Here is a 16,594-nt window from a genome sequence, read left to right on the forward strand (position 1 = left end):
GCCATTATGCTGGAAATATCACAGAAAAGATTTACAAAGATTTACTTCAAGATGGTGCCGAGCTGGAGTTTCTGTTGAGATCGTGCCTCAGAGTAAGCTGTTTTTTATTAAGTTTGTAAGGATGGTTGTGGGAACAGAGAGGGAGTTCGGGGTCAGGTTAGGGTGTAAGGACAGTGATGTGAGGAGTTATGGCTCAGATCAGGGTTTAGGGATAGGGATGGTGGATCTAGAGGTCAGGCCTCCGCTCCGCACTTCACATTCGTAGGCCATTGACGTGAATAGGTGGCGAAGGACATTCAGAGTTGAGGCTTCTGCTCCGTGCTCGAAGAGCCAGTGACGTGGATACGGGACAAAAGGCATCCGGAGGCCAGACCTCTGCCCTGGGCTCAAAAGGTCAGCAATGTGGACGTGGGGATGAAGAACATCCGTGGTTGTGCAGCTGTCCTAGGTCAGCACATGTTCGTTTGAGCAGAAGGCATGAGGCCAGTCAGTCAGTGCACTTGAAGTTTGAGCTGCAGGGTCCCATCATTGGTTTGTCCTGGGGTCAATACTGAAGATTGAAAGCTGGAGGTCAGTCAGAAGTCCAGAAGCTGTAACCCAGTGGCCAAGGCCTGTTCTGGATTTGGAGGACTGTATGTGTATGTAGGTGGGTGTGAGGAAGGAAAGGGGCTTGTTTTGTTGTTGTTGTTTTGTTGTGTTCTGTGTTGTTCTGCTGAACATCGTGGGCATGCTGCGTTGGTGCCAAAATGTGTGCCAACACTTGCAGGCTGCCCCCAGCACATCCTTGGATGTGATGGCTGTTAGCGCAAATGACGCATTCACTGTATCTTTCAATGTACATGGGATTAATAAATCTGAGTTTGATTCTACAAGGATACCCAACTTCTCAAGGAATAGAATTCCAGGAAGAGATTGGGCAGGCTAAGACTTTATCCTTCGGCATGTAGGAAACTGAGGGGTTATATTACAGACGTGTACTGTTTAAAGCCATGGGGGGGATTGATAGGGTGAATGCCCTCAGTCTTTGTCCAGGGTTGGGAATAAAGAATTAAAGGGCATAAGTTTAAGATTAAGATGAGAGGGGAGATTTAATAGCAACCGAGGGTGGGGGAATGTCAACTTTTTCCTCAGATGTACGAGTTTGCTGATAGTTCACTGTAGTGGGTTAAAACTCAAATATCGATGAGTCAGAGTACAGGAAGGAGATAGAGACCGTACTGACATGGAGTCACCCTTTGCCTCAGTGTTAGCAAAACAAAAGAGATGGTCATTGACTTCAGGAAAGAGGTTAGTGCACATGTTTTTGTTTACATCAGTGGTGCTGAGTCCAAAAGGGTTGAGAACTTTGGAATGAACGCCACAACAACACAATCAATAGCCTGTCTTGGTCCAACCACGTTGACGCTGTGGCCAAGAAAGCTCACAAGACTTCCGCTACCTCATAAAGATAAATCAAGTCATCATGTCCACGTTGATGCTCATCAATTCTTATTGATACACCAGAGCAAACATTCTATGTTGTGGACACAGCTCGGCAATCACAGAAACCAGCCTCCCCTCCATGGACTCTGTCTACACTTCTCGTTACCTCAGTAAGGTAGCCGGCAAAGTCAAAGACTAACCCACCCTGGGCATTCTCTCTTCTCCCCTTCTCATCAGACAGAAGATACAAAAGCATGAAAACACATAGCACCAGCTTAAGGACAGCCTCCAGCCCATTATTTTAAGACAATTAAACTATTCCCTAGTACGATAAAATGAACTCTTCTCTGCTGCATCTTATTGTCTACCTGCACTGCACTTTCTCCTACATTCTGCATTCTGGTATTGTTTTACCACAAGACAAAGGAGCAGAAGTCGGCCATTCGGCCCATCAAGTCTGCTCCGCCATCTTATCATGAGCTGATCCATTCTCCCATTTAGTCCCACTCCCCCGCCTTCTCACCATAACCTTTGATGCCCTGGCTACTCAGATACCTATCAATCTCTGCCTTAAATACACCCAATGACTTGGCCTCCACTGCTGCCCGTGGCAACAAATTCCATAGATTCACCACCCTCTGACTAAAAAAAGTTCTTGGCATTTCTGTTCTGAATGAGCGCCCTTCAATCCTTAAGTCATGCCCTCTCATACTAGACTCTCCCATCATGGGAAACAACTTTGCCACATCCACTCTGTCCATGCCTTTCAACATTGGAAATGTTTCTATAAGGTCTCCCCTCATTCTTCTAAACTCCAAGGAATACAGTCCAAGAGCGGACAAACGTTCCTCATATGTTAACCCTCTCATTCCCGGAATCATTCTAGTGAATCTTCTCTGTACCCTCTCCAACGTCAGCACATCCTTTCTTAAATAAGGAGACCAAAACTGCCCACAGTACTCCAAGTGAGGTCTCACCAACGCCTTATAGAGCCTCAACATCACATCCCTGCTCCTATACTCTATTCCTCTAGAAATGAATGCCAACATTGCATTCGCCTTCTTCACCACCGACTCAACCTGGAGGTTAACCTTAAGGGTATCCTGTACGAGGACTCCCAAGTCCTGTTGCATCTCAGAACTTTGAATTCTTTCCCCATTTAAATAATAGTCTGCCCGTTTATTTTTTCTGCCAAAGTGCTTAACCATACACTTTCCAACATTGTATTTCATTTGCCACTTCTTTGCCCATTCTTCCAATTTATCCAAGTCTCTCTGCAGACTCTCCGTTTCCTCAGCACTACCGGCCCCTCCACCTATCTTCTTCACTTACCTTGACCTTCCTCGGTGCACTGTGTAACGATTTGACCTGTTTGAACAGTATGCAAGACGAGCTTTTTGCTGTACCTCAGTCATGTGACAATAATTAGAATCAGAATTAGAATCAGCATCAGGATTATTCTCACTATTATCATCTATTATTATGAAATTTGTTGTTTTGTGCCAGCAGTATGGTACAATACATAAAATCTATCTTAAATTATAATAAGAAATATATACATATAGAAAAGATAGATAAGTAGTGCAAAAGGAGCAGAGATATTGAGGTAGTGTTCACGGGTTCATTGTTCGTTCAGAAATCTGACAGCAGAGGGGAAAAGCTGTTCCTGAAGTGCTGAGTGTGTGTCTTCAGGCTCTTGCACCACCTCGGTGGCAGTGGTAAGGAGAGAGCGTACCCTGGTTCAGGCTCCTGTGCCACCTCGGTGGCAGTGGTAAGGAGAGAGCGTACCCTGGTTCAGGCTCCTGTGCCACCTCGGTGGCAGTGGTAAGGAGAGAGCGTACCCTGGTTCAGGCTCCTGTGCCACCTCGGTGGCAGTGGTAAGGAGAGAGCGTGCCCTGGTTGGTGGAGTCCTTAATGATGAATGCTGCCTTTTGAAGATGTCCTCGATGGTAGGGAGGGTTGTGCCCTCGACGAGTCTACAACTCTGCAGTTTTTTTTCCCAGCCTGTTCCAACACTTCCTTCTGCGTTCTGTTACTGCTTTTCCTTTGTACTCTCTTAACGGACGGTTGGGATGAAGTGATGCATTGGCAAAGTTTTTCGCTATGCCTCAGTACACCCTAGTTCACGTTTGTTGTCATTTAACCATGTACATGTATACCAGCAAGCAAAACAACGTTCCTCTGGACCAAGGTGTACAATACAGTACATATAACTCACACATCACACATAAGGCATTGTCATCGCAAATAAGTTGACAAATAGTAAGTGGTATTTATGACACACATCAGAAAATAAACGTTATTTCCTACTGGTGCTTCATACACGATGAGACGTGGTGGTAGCAGGGAATTCAGTAGTCTCATGCCTGGGGAAAGGGGCTCCAGAACATGTGACAATTGTGATGGATAGTTTCCTGAGCTGTGTTACTCTCTGTCTCTACGTGTACATGACCACTCGTTGGGATGAAACGGTGCTCTGGGACCCAGCTCACACTTGCTTGTGCTTCAGTATCTCTCCAGCTCTCGCACCATTATGGATCAAAGCTCTGGTGTGGCCGACGTTGAAAGCGTCAAGTCCCTCTGCGAAGAAAACGTGGATAAGATCTTGGAAAAAGCGAGCGAGGATGATTTTGATACTGATCTGGAAAACGACGGTGAGAAAATCCATCGTGGAAATCCAGGGCAACACACATACAAAATGCTGGAGGAACTTCAGTCTCAGCCCGAAAAGTCAGCTGTTTATTCCCTGCCCACTCTGCTGAGTTCCTCCAGCATTTTGTGTGTTGCTCTGATAAAGATTTTAAAAAAAAGCTTTATTTATCACAAACATGGAAACATACAGAGAAATGCTTTGTTTGGTGTCAACCACCAACACACATCGAGGATTGTGCTGGGGGCACCCCATAAGTGACACCATGCTTCCAGCCCCCAGCACACACTCCAACTGTGCTTGTCATGATGCAATTCACCGTTTCAATGTTTTGATGTGCATGTGACAAATAAAGCTAATCCCTTTATCTTGTTCTATGTTCTATGTAATTCTCTGTCATTATTATTATTCAATAATCAATTGATTTTAATCTCCCAACTTGCTATAAAGTGAAGTCCACAGGAGAAACTCCAAGCGAGGAGCAGATCTATCGCCTGGCATGTGAGGAATTGAGAGTCAGCCCCATGTCTTACTTCATTCGACATCACAACAACACTCGGCTTAACCTGAACTACCGCTGTATGTCAGCCAAAGCTCTGAAGGCCCTGTCAATCGCGCTTGTGGTAGGTATCTGGTGCTGCGACGAGCAGCTAGGTGTTGGGGAAAGGGGGTGAGTGTGGATTTCAGACTGACTATCTGAAATGGTTGTAAACACAAGGGATTCTGATTCTGGCTTCTGCCCCCTTCCTCTCCAGCCCTGATGAAGGGACCCAACCTGAAGCGTCGACTATTTATTCCCCTCCATAGATGCTGCCTGACCTGTTGAGGTCCCCAGCATTTTGTGGGTATTGACCTTAAATAGTCAGTGAGGGCAGCATGGTAATGTGGCGGTTAGGGTAATACTTTACAGCATCAACAACCCCGGTTCAATTCCTGCCGCTGTCTGTAAGGAATTTGTATGCACGTTCATCCCATTTCCACTGGGTGCTTCCGCTTCCTCTTACATCGCAGATATGTGGATGCTAGGGTTAGTGAGCTGTGGCCGCACCATGCTGGTGCCAGAAGCATGACAACACTTGCAGGCTGCCCCCGGCACATCTGTGTTAGTCATTGACACAGACAGTGCTTTTCACTGGACTTTTCAATGTACGCTAGAAATAAAGCTAATCAAACGCCAGGCACTCTATCCCTAGCCCTGAGGGTACGCTGAAAGAAAGAACTTTCCAGAGCTCGAAAAAAAAATGACAGAGAGCAGGAGTATCAGATTAGATGGTGGTCAACTGTGCGCTGGAGTGAATACAGGAGCGATTCACCAGGATGCTGGATGCTCTGGGGGACGTTAGTTGTGCAGAGAGATTGGATAGTCTGGGCTCATTTTCCCTACAGTGAAGGAGGTTGAGTGGTGACCTGATGGAAGTATATAAGATTAGCAGAGGCTCATAATATTATTGGTCTGTCTGGTCAACCCTGAGGGAAGTATAGGGTAGACAGTCAGAATCTTTAAATGTTTACAGGGTAGAAAATATCAAATAAAACAGGATGTGCCTTTAAGGTTGGGGGGTGTTTTAAGATGCCATGATAAGAACTGAACAGTCAAAGACATTTTCCCAGGGTGGAAATGGCTAATACGAGGGGGTATGAATTTAAGGAGATCGGAGGAAAGTATAGGGGGGATGTCAGAGTTAAGTTTTTTACACAGAGAGTGGTGGGTGCATGGAATGTGCCGCCAGGGGTGGTGGTAGAGGCAGTGCATGAGGGGACCTCTCTTAGATTGGCACTTGGACAATTGAAAAATGGAGTCTATGTATAAAGAAAGGGCTAGATTGATCATGGAGTAGGTTAAAAGGTTGTCACAGCATTGTGGGCCAAAGAACATAAGAACATAAGAAATAGGAGCAGGAGTTGGCCATCTGGCCTGTTGAGCCTGCTCTGCCATTCAATAAGATCATGGCTGATCTGGCCACAGATTCATTTTTACCTACCTGCCTTTCCCCCATAACCCTTAATTCCCCAACTATGCAAAACTCCACCCAACCTTGTCTTAAATATATTTACTGATATAGCCTCCACTGCTTCGTTGGGCAGAGAATTTCACAAATTCACCACTCTCTGGTAAAAGCAGTTCCTCCTCATCTCCGTCCTAAATCTACTCCTCCAAATCTTGAGGCTATGTCCCCTAGTTCTCGTCTCACCTACGAGTGGAAACAACTTCCCTGCCTCTTATCTTATCTATCCCTTTCATAATTTTATATGTTTCTATAAGATCTCTTCTCATTCTTCGGAATTCCAGTGAGCACAGTCCCAGGCAACTCAATCTCTCCTCATAGTCTAACCCCCTCATCTCTGGAATCAACCTGGTGAACCTCCTCTGCACTGCCTCCAAAGCCAGTATATCCTTCCTCAGGAAAGGAGACTCAAACTGCATGCAGTATTCCAGGTGCGGCCTCACCAGTACCCTCTCCAGTTGCAGCATAACCACCCTGCTCTTAAATTCAGTCCCTCTAGCAATGAAGGCCAACATTCCATTTGCTTTCTTGATAGCCTGCTGCACCTGTAAACCAACCTTTTGTGATTCATGCACAACCACTCCCAAGTCCCTCTGCACAGCAGCGTGCTGCAGCTCTTTACCATTTAAGTAATAATCTGCTCTTTCAATTTTCCTTCCAAAGTGAATGATCTCGCATTTACCAACATTGTACTCCATCTGCCAGACCCTTGCTCACTCATTTAACCTACAATATCTATATCTCTCTGCAGACTCTCTGTATCTTCTGCACAATTTGCTTATCCACTCAATTTAGTATCATCAGCAAACTTAGATACACTACACTCGGTCCCTTCTTCCAGATCATTAATGTATATTGTGAACAGTTGCAGGCCCAGCACTGACCCCTACAGCACACCACTCACTATTCATTGTCAACCAGAGTAACACCCATGTATCCCAACTCTCTGTTTTCTATTAACTAACTAATCCTCTATCCATGTTAATACATCACCCCCAACCCTATGCATCCTTGTCTTGTGGATTAGTCTTTTATGCGGCCTTCTGGAAATCCAGGTAAATAACATTCATTTGTTCCCCTCTATCCACTGCGCTCATTACATCCTCAAAGAACTCCAGTAAGTTTGTCAAACAGGATCTGCCTTTGCTGTATCCATGCTGCATCTGCCTGATGGATCCATTTCTTTCCAGATGCCTCACTGTTTCTTCTTTAATGATAGCTTCAAGCATTTTCCCAACTACAGATGTTAAACTAACTGGCCTATAGCTAACTGGCCTTTTTTGAACAGTGGTGTGACATTCGTCATCTTTCAATCCACTGGGGCCTGCCCAGAGTCTAGAGAATGTTGGTAAATCATCACCAGAGTCTCTACTATAACTTCTACCATTTCTTTCAGTACCCTGGGATGCATTCCATCAGGACCAGGAGACTTGTCTGTCTTTAGGCCCATAAGTTTGATCAGCACTACCTCTTAAGTGATAGCAAATGTATCGAGGTCCTCACCCCCCCATCACATCCATAACATCTCTCTTTGGCATGCTGTGTCCTCCACCGTGAAGACCGACACATTTCGGCCATTTCCTCATTACCCAATATCAATTCCCCTTTCTCATCCTCCAAGGGACCTACATTCACTTTGGCCACACTTTACCGCTTTATATAATTATAAAAACCGTAACTATTCGCTTTTTGGAGCGAATTTATTTTCATCCCTAGCTTCCCTTTCTTTATTGCTTGCTTTGTGGTTCTTTGTTGCTTTTTAAAGTTTTCCCAATCTTCCAGATTCCACTACTCTTGGTGACTATGTATGCACGAGCTTTAGTTTGATGCCTTCTTTAATTTCCTTAGTTATCCAAGGCTGGCTCTACCCACCCTTACTGTCCTGCTTTTAACTGGAATATACTTTTGTTGAGCACTGTGAAAAATCTCTTTGTAAGTCTTCCACTGTTCCTCAACCGTCCCACCCTACAACCTGTTTTCCCAGTCTACACTAGCCAAATCCTCCCTCCCTCATCCCATTGTAGTCTCCATTGTTTAGGCACAGTACACTGGTTTTTGATTGAACTATTGCACCCTCCATTTGTATGAGAAACTCAATCATACTGTGATCACTCTTTCCAAGAGGATCCCTAACTACACGATCACTAATTTTACCTATCTCATTGGACAGGACCAGATCCAAGATAACATATTCCCTTGTAGGTCCAGTAACATGCTGTTCAAGAAAGCCATCACAGATGCATTCTATGAAGTCCTCCTCAAGACTACCTGGACCAACTTGATTCACCCAATCTATGTGCAAGTTAAAGTCCCCCATAATAACTGCTGTTCCATTCTTGCATGCCTCAAATATTTCTGTTTATTGCCTGTGCCACTGTAATGTTATTATTCAGTGGCTGCTAGACATCTCCCACCAGTGACTATTTTCCCCTTTACTATTTCTAATCTCTCCGCAGATAGATTCAATATTCTGCTCCTTAGATCTTATATTGTCTTCCACTATCGCCCTGATCTGATCTTTAATTTACAGCGCTACCCCACCTCCCTTCCCTTCCTGCCTATCCTTCCGTATTACCTGATATCCTTGGATATTTAATTCACAATCCTCTCCATCCTGCATCCACGTCCCTGTAAAAGCCACTAAATCATCGCCCCTTGTACTGATACGTTCCGTAAGTTCACTGACCTTCTTTCGAATACTACGGGCATTCAAATAAAGGGCTCTTGCACTCATCGTGCTTTTAAAATCTTATAATCTTTCACACTTTTGAACTTGACTTTTCCTCACTCCGCTCCTACTTTTCTCTTTTCAATCTTTCGCTTTTTCTTTAACTTTATCCACACTTTTCTTTTTTACTTTACTTCTCCAATCCTGTTGAACCCACCCCCCTACTACTTGGTTTAAAGCCCTATCCACAGCCTGAGTTATGCGATTCGCAAGGATCCAGGTCCCAACATGATTCAGGCGGAGCCCGTCCCGATGGAACAACTCCCTCCTTCCCCAATACTGGCGCCAATTTCCTATGAATTCAAACCCACTTCTCCCACACCAATCCTTGAGCCATGCACTTAACTCTCTGACCTCCTTGACCCTATGCCAAATTGCACGTGGCTCAGATAGCAATCTCGAATGGGCTGCCGGGGTGATGGTATGAAAGTAGCACTCAAATGAGAAATGAATTGGGGGGAATGGAGGGATGTGTATTACGTACCCTACAACCATCTGGTTCCTGAACCGGTGTGGATAACTTCAATCATCTCAACACGGAACTGATTCCACAACCTACAGACTCACTTTCAAGGGATCTACAACTCATATTCTCAGTATAATTTATTTGTCTTTTAGTATTTGCATAATTTGTCTTCAGTTGGACTCTGGTTGTTTGTTTATGTATGGATTTCCAAACATTCTATTGTATTTCTTTATTTTCCTGTAAATGCCTGCAAGGAAATGAATCTCAGGGTTGTATATGGTGATGTAACCTTACTTCGATAATAAATTTACTTTGACTTTGATGTGCAGGTGGTTGAGTTTAGTTTTACTTGGCATTGTGTTTGGCACAACATATCATGGGCCGAAGGGCTGTATCGTTCTGTGCCAGCATCTCGGCAGGCACTGAAATTCACCGGCGAGTAGCAACGTGCATGAGCAGGCAGTGCTGGAAGAGTTATAGCTGATCAGAATGGCACTCCCCAGCTCCTAACCCTACACCCTTACCCCAGGCAGAGAAGACCTTTAAAGTCCGGTATAAAAGTCTGATTACAGTGAGAGTGGGAAGAACTACTCTGGAAAAAAGGTGAGGCAAAGAGAGGCAAACACGAGGAAATCTGCAGATGCTGGAATTTCAAGCAACACACATGAAAGTTGCTGGTGAACGCAGCAGGCCAGGCAGCATCTCTAGGAAGAGGTACAGTCGACGTTTCAGGCCGAGACCCTTCGTCAGGACTAACTGAAGGAAGATCTAGTAAGAGATTTGAAAGTGGGAGGGGGAGGGGGAGATCCAAAGTGATAGGAGAAGACAGGAGGGGAAGGGATGGAGCCAAGAGCTGGACAGGTGATTGGCAAAAGGGATTTGAGAAGATCATGGGATGGGAGGCCTAGGGAGAAAGAAAGGGGGAGGGGTGAAGCCCAGTGGATGGACAAGGAGTATAGTGAGAGGAACAGATGGAGAAAAAGGAGAGTGAGAGAAAAGGAATATATATATAATTAAAAAAATAATAATGGATGGGGTACGAGGGGGAGGTGGGGCATTAGCGGAAGTTAGAGAAGTCAATGTTCATGCCACCAGGTTGGAGGCTACCCAGACGGAATATAAGGTATTGTTCCTCCAACCAGAGTGTGGCTTCACCTTTACAGTACAGGAGACCGTGGATAGACATATCAGAATGGGAATGGGACGTGGAATTAAAATGTGTGTGGCTTCCACGGCCCACTCCCATTCTGATATGTCTATATTTTTTTCTCTCTCTCCTTTTTCTCCCTCTGTCCCTCTGAATATACCCCTTGCCCATCCTCTGGGCTTCCCCCCTCCCCTTTTTCCTTCTCCCTGGGCCTCCTGTCCGATGATCCTCTCATATCCCTTTTGCCAATCACCTGTCCAGCTCTTGGCTCTATCCCTCCCCCTCCTGTCTTCTCCTATCATTTTGGATCTCCCCCTCCCCCTCCAACTTTCAAATCCCTTACTCACTCTTCCTTCAGTTAGTCCTAATGAAGGGTCTCGGCCTGAAACGTTGACTGTACATCTTCCTAGAGATGCTGCCTGGCCTGCTGCGATCACCAGCAACTTTTATGTGTGTTGCGTGAGGCAAAGAGAGCTGGGTAGATGGAGTAAACACAACCTTTGATTTTCTTCAGACCAATACAGCAGTCACTATACTGGATCTGGAACACAATGGGATTGACGCCGAGGGGGTGCAGTACCTGATGGAAATGTTAGCCGAGAACTGCTTCATCCAGACTCTGGTAAGGTCACTTCCTCAGCATGGCCTGCCCGACCATACACTAAATGTCTACACACCCTTAAAAATAGTGATTTTGGTCGATCAGTGGTTCACAGGGGGTGCTCAATCGGTCATTCACAAGGGATTCAGCAGGGCTAGTCAATCAGTGGCCTCATGAGGGGTTCACAAGGGCTGGTCAATCAATGGTTCACAAGTGATTCACATGGGCTGTTCTGTCCATGTTTACTTTACTAACAAGACATTGAACTGAAGAGCAGAGTGTGGCACGAGAACAGTCTACCATGCTAAATGGAACATACAGTACAGCACAGTACATGCACAGTTTTCAGCTCGTGATGTTTGTGTCGAGCTTTTAACCTACTGTAACCCTTCCCTCACGTAACCCTTCAGTTTCTATCATCCATGTGCCTATCTAAGTCTCTCAAATGTTCCTAATATGTCTGCCTCTACCACCATCCCCAGCAATGGTTTCCACACACCCACCACTCTGCATAAAATTTTTTAAAAAATTAACCTCTGCCATACTTTCCTCCAATCACCATAAAATTATGCCCCCCTCCCTCATATTAGCCATCTCTGCCCCAGGGAAAAGGTGTTGGCCGTACACTCGATCTGTGGCTCTTATCATCTCATTCATCTCCATCAAGTCATCTCTCGACCTCCTTCGTTGCAAAGACCTATCCTCGTAAGACATGCTCTCTAATCCAGGTTGAATGCTGGAAGAACTCAGCAGGCCAGGAGGCATCTTTGAAAGTGAGTGAACAGTCAACATTTCAGGTTGAGATCTTTCATCAGGAATGGAAAGGAAGATCTTACACATTCACCGATTTCCCTCCTTAGATGCTGCCTGACCTGGGGAGTTCCTCCAGCATCTTGGATGTCAGCCTACGTTAGTGACAGTGTAATGCTAGATCTTTGGCAGTTTGTGTGTACTTCATTACAGTATGTGAGCGTGTGTTGCCTGGAAGATGGATCCATTTTGCACGTTTGTTTTGGTGCATCATAATCATCATTATATGCTCCGTCGTATGTTGTGGCCAGTCATGGTCTTGACCATGATCTTTCTTGGCAAATTTTTCTGCAGAAGTGGTTGACCATTCCCTCCTTCTGCGCAGTGTCTTTACAAGGTGGGTGACCCCAGTCATTATCAATACTCTTCAGAGTTTGTCTGCTTGGCGTCGCTGGTCGCATAACCAGGACTTGTGATGTACACCAGCTGCTCATACGGCTTCACGTGACTCTGATTGGAGGGGCTAAGCAGGTGCTATACCTTGCCCAAGGGTGAACTGTAGGCTAGTGGAGGGAAGGAACACCTTAAGCCTACTTTGGTAGAGACGTACCTCCACCCCGTCACCTGTTAATTGAGGGTGTTATGTCGATGAGCGACTATTGGGAAACTGACCTGGGCAGTCCTGAGTGTGATTCAGCACTTGATGTACGTCTGATATCAAAGCCCATCTGATTACATCATGCCATTCATTTGACAGAAATTCACTGCTAAAAGTGAAAGGGCCTGGCAATTGGTTGTCCCCAACCTCCCACCTGGCTGGGTACTCTACGTGGAATCATAGAATATCATGGCAGGGAAACAGATCATACAGACATTTCACCTGTGCAAACCCTACTGATGGTTGGGGAGTCTGTAATACATCCCTCTTTACTAACGAGTCCATACTGGACTACAGGTTCAAACCTCTACTAACATGGCCTTACTTGAGGAGTCACCTGGACTACCTTCCCCCAGACCTGACGTAATAAGACCATGGATCATAAGACATCAGAGCAGATGTAGACCATTCGGCCCACCGGGTCTGCTCTCCCATTCCATCATGGCTGATATGTTTTTATTTCTCTCAACCCATTAGAGTCAGAGAAAAGTACAGCACAGAAACGGGAACTTTGGCTCATCTAGTCCATGTCGAACCATTTAAACTGCCCACTCCCATCGACCAGCACTGGGGTCCATACCCCTACCATCCATGAACCTATCCAAACTTCTCTTAAGTATTGAAATCAAGTTCGCACGCACCACTTGTGCCGGCAGCTCGTTCCACACTCTCACCATCCTCTGAGTGAAGAAGTTTCCCCGCAGGTTCCGCTTAAACTTTTCACCTTAACCCATGACTTTTGGTTGTGTCCCACCCAACCTCAGTGGAAAAAGCCTGCTGGCATTTACCTTGTCTACACCCCTCATAATTTTGTATTCCTCTATCAAATCTCCTCTCAATCTTCTACATTCCAAGGAATAAATTCCTAACCTATTCAATCGTTCCATATAAATCATGTCCTCCTGGCCGGGCAACATCCTTGTAAATTTTCTCTGTGCTCTTTCAACTTTATTTACATCTTTCCTACTGGATGTGACCAAAACTGTGCACAATACTCCAAATTCGGCCTCACCAATGTCTTATACAAATTCAACATAACATCCCATCTCCTGTACTCAATACATTGAGTTATGAAGTCCAATGTGCAAAAAAAAAGCTTTCTTTACAACCATATCAAACTGTGACACCACTTTCAATGAATTATGGACCTGTATTCCCAGATCCCTTTGTTCTATTGCACTCCTCAGTCCCCTACCATCTCTATGTAAGACCTACCCTGGTTGATCCTACCAAAATGCAACACCTCTCATTTGTCTGCATTAAGTTCCATCTACCACTTTTCAGTTCCCTTCTCCATTTAGATTAGATTAGATTATGAGGACACTCAGTCCTCGTTTATTGTCATTTAGAAATGTTTGCATTAAAAAATGATGCAATGTTCCTCCAGTGATATCACAAAAAAAACCAGGACAAACCAAAGACTAACACTGACAAAACCACATAATTATAACATATAGTTACAGCAGTGTAAAACAATACCATAATTTGATAAAGAACAGACCATAGGCATGGTAAAAAAAAGTCTCAAGTCCCGATCGACTCCGATAGTCCCCAATAGCAGGCGGCAAAAAGGGAGAAACTCTCCCTGCCATAAACCTCCAAGCACCGACAACTGACAACTGCGGGTGCATTGGAAGCACCCGACAGCTGACTCTGAGTCCGTCCGAAAACTTCGAGCCTCCGACCAGCCCCTCCGATACAGCCTCCCGAGCGCCATCCTCTGCCGAGCGCCTTCAACCTCATCACGGCCGCTGAAACACACAAAGCCGAGGACTCAGAGGCCTTCTCCTCCGGAGATTCCGGACCACACAGTAGCAGCGGCAACGAAACAGGCATTTCAGAAGTTTCACCAGATGTTCCTCCGTACTCTCATGTCTGTCTCCATCAAATCAGAATTGTGCACGGTACCTACTTAACAAATACCGATATCATTTCTGGAGCGGCCGCGTGCGCTGCGTTGCGCCGCCATCTTCTCCTCCCTCCTTTTGGTCCAGATCTCATTGCAAGCCATGATAACCTTCTCTGCTATCCACTATATCCCCAATCTTGGTGTCATCCACAAACTTCTGATCCAGTTAATCACATTATCATCCAGATCATTGATATAGATGACAAACAACAAAGGGCCCAGCACCGATCCCTGCAGGGCTGCAGTCAGAGAGGCCAACCTCTACTATCACTCTCTGACTTCTCCCAAAAAGCCAATGTCTAATCCAGTCTACTAGCTCATCTTGAATGCCCAGCAAATGAACCTTCTTGACCAACCTCCCATGTGGGATCTCGTCAAATGCCTTGCTAAAGTCCATGTAGACAATATCCACTACCTTGTCTTCATCAACTCTCCTGGTAACTTCCTCAAAAAATTCTATAAGTTGGTTAGATGTAACCTAGTACACACAAAATCCTTAATCGCTCCATGTCTATCCAAATATTTATATATTGGTCCCATTCTTCTGCTTTCTCCACATAAGCTTTTATGCCCTGATTGACCAAAAAGCTATCAACCTCCACCTTAAATATACCCAATGACTTGGCCAGCACAGCTGTCTGAGGCAATTAATACCACAGATTAACGACCTTCTGACTGAAGGGATCTCTGTTCGAAAGCCATGTCAATTCTGAGGCTGTGCCCTTTGGTCCTAGAATCCCCTACTATAGGAAATATTCTCTCCACATTCACTCTATCTAGTTGATACATTTCAATGAAATCTCCCTTCGTTCTTCTAAACTCCAGCATGTACAGGATCAGAACCATCAAATACACCTTGTAGGTTAACCCTTTCATTTGTGGGATCATTCTCGTGAACTTCCTCTTGACCCTCTCCAGTGCCAGCACATCCTTTCTTAGGTAAGGGCCAAAACTGTTCACAATACCCCAAGTGTGATCTGACCAGTGCCTTACAAAGCTCCAGCATTACATCCTTGCTATTGTATTCTAGTCCTCTCGAAATGAATGCTAAGATTGCTTTTGCCTTCCCTACCACTAACTCAAGCTGCAAATTAACTTTTAGGGAATCCTGCATGAGAACTCCCAAGTCTCTGTCCCTTTGCACATTTGATTTTTGAATTCTCTCCCTGTTTAGAAAATAATCTATGCCTTTATTCCTTCTACCAAAGCGCTTGACTCTACACTTCCCTGCACAATATTCCGTCTGCCACTTCTTTGCCCATTCTCCCAATCTGCTGAAGTCCTTTTACAGACATCATGCTTCCTCAACACCACCTGTTCCTCCACCTACCTTCATATCGTCAGCAAACTTGGCCACAAGGCCATCAGTTCCACTATGTATTAATTCCTTCATCCAAATCATAGATATACAGTATAACATGAAAGGAAGCGATCCCAACACCAGCCCTGAGGCACGCCACGAGCCACCAGCAGCCTACCAGAAAAGACCTCCTTTATTCTCAGTTTTTGCCCCTGACAGTCAGCCAATCTTCTATCCATGCCTTACATCACTCCCATAGTAACAATCCTGTTAAAGTAGCCTAATCTGCAGCATCTTCTCTAAGGTTTATGAAAATCCCAGTAAACAACATCCACTGACTCTCCTTTGTCTATCCTGCATGTTAAATCCTCAAGGAATTCCAACAGATTTGTCAGGCAAGATTTCACCTGAAGAAAATCATGCTGATTTTGGCCTATTTTATCATGTACCCCAAATCCTCTGAGGTCAGGCTAGCTGACCGATAATTTCCTTTCTTATGACTCACTCACTTCATAAAGACTGGAGTGAGACTTGGACTTTCCAGCCCTCGGGAACCATTCTAGATCTAGTGATTCTTGAAAGTTTGTCACTAATCTGTTCAGCGACCTCTTTCTGAACCCTGGGGTGGAGTCCCCCTGGTCCAGGTGACTTATCCACCTTCACACCTTCCAGCTTCCCAAGCACCTTCTCCTTCATAATAGCAACAATACTCTCGTCTGCCCCCGACACTCTCGCGTTTCTGCCATTTCTGCTGGGGTCTCCCACACTGAAAAGGTACAAAGGGACCAGTATATCTGAAACAAAAAACACTTTTGTATCCTTTTTATATTATTGGCTAGCTTACCTTCATATTTCATCTTCTCCCTTTATTGTTTTATTAGTTACCTTCTGTTGGTTTTTAAAAGCTTCCCAATCCTTTAACCCCACTAATTTTTGCAATAGAAAATGCCCTCTCTT

At 45.0% G+C, this 16,594-nt stretch overlaps 1 protein-coding gene across 1 annotated transcript in view; it reads left to right on the forward strand.

Moving 5' to 3' along the window:
• Positions 1–1,263: 1,263 nt before the first annotated feature.
• LOC140194034 (uncharacterized) overlaps positions 1,264–16,594 on the forward strand; it is a 70,767-nt gene continuing 55,436 nt past the window's right edge. Inside the window, exons 1-4 of the mRNA XM_072251389.1 lie at positions 1,264–1,287; positions 3,932–4,076; positions 4,523–4,695; positions 10,934–11,041. Coding sequence (XP_072107490.1) covers positions 1,264–1,287; positions 3,932–4,076; positions 4,523–4,695; positions 10,934–11,041 — 450 coding nt within the window. The remainder of the gene's footprint in view (positions 1,288–3,931; positions 4,077–4,522; positions 4,696–10,933; positions 11,042–16,594) is intronic.

Source organism: Mobula birostris, chromosome 1, assembly GCF_030028105.1.
Source record: "Mobula birostris isolate sMobBir1 chromosome 1, sMobBir1.hap1, whole genome shotgun sequence".
Classification (NCBI taxonomy): domain Eukaryota; kingdom Metazoa; phylum Chordata; class Chondrichthyes; order Myliobatiformes; family Myliobatidae; genus Mobula; species Mobula birostris.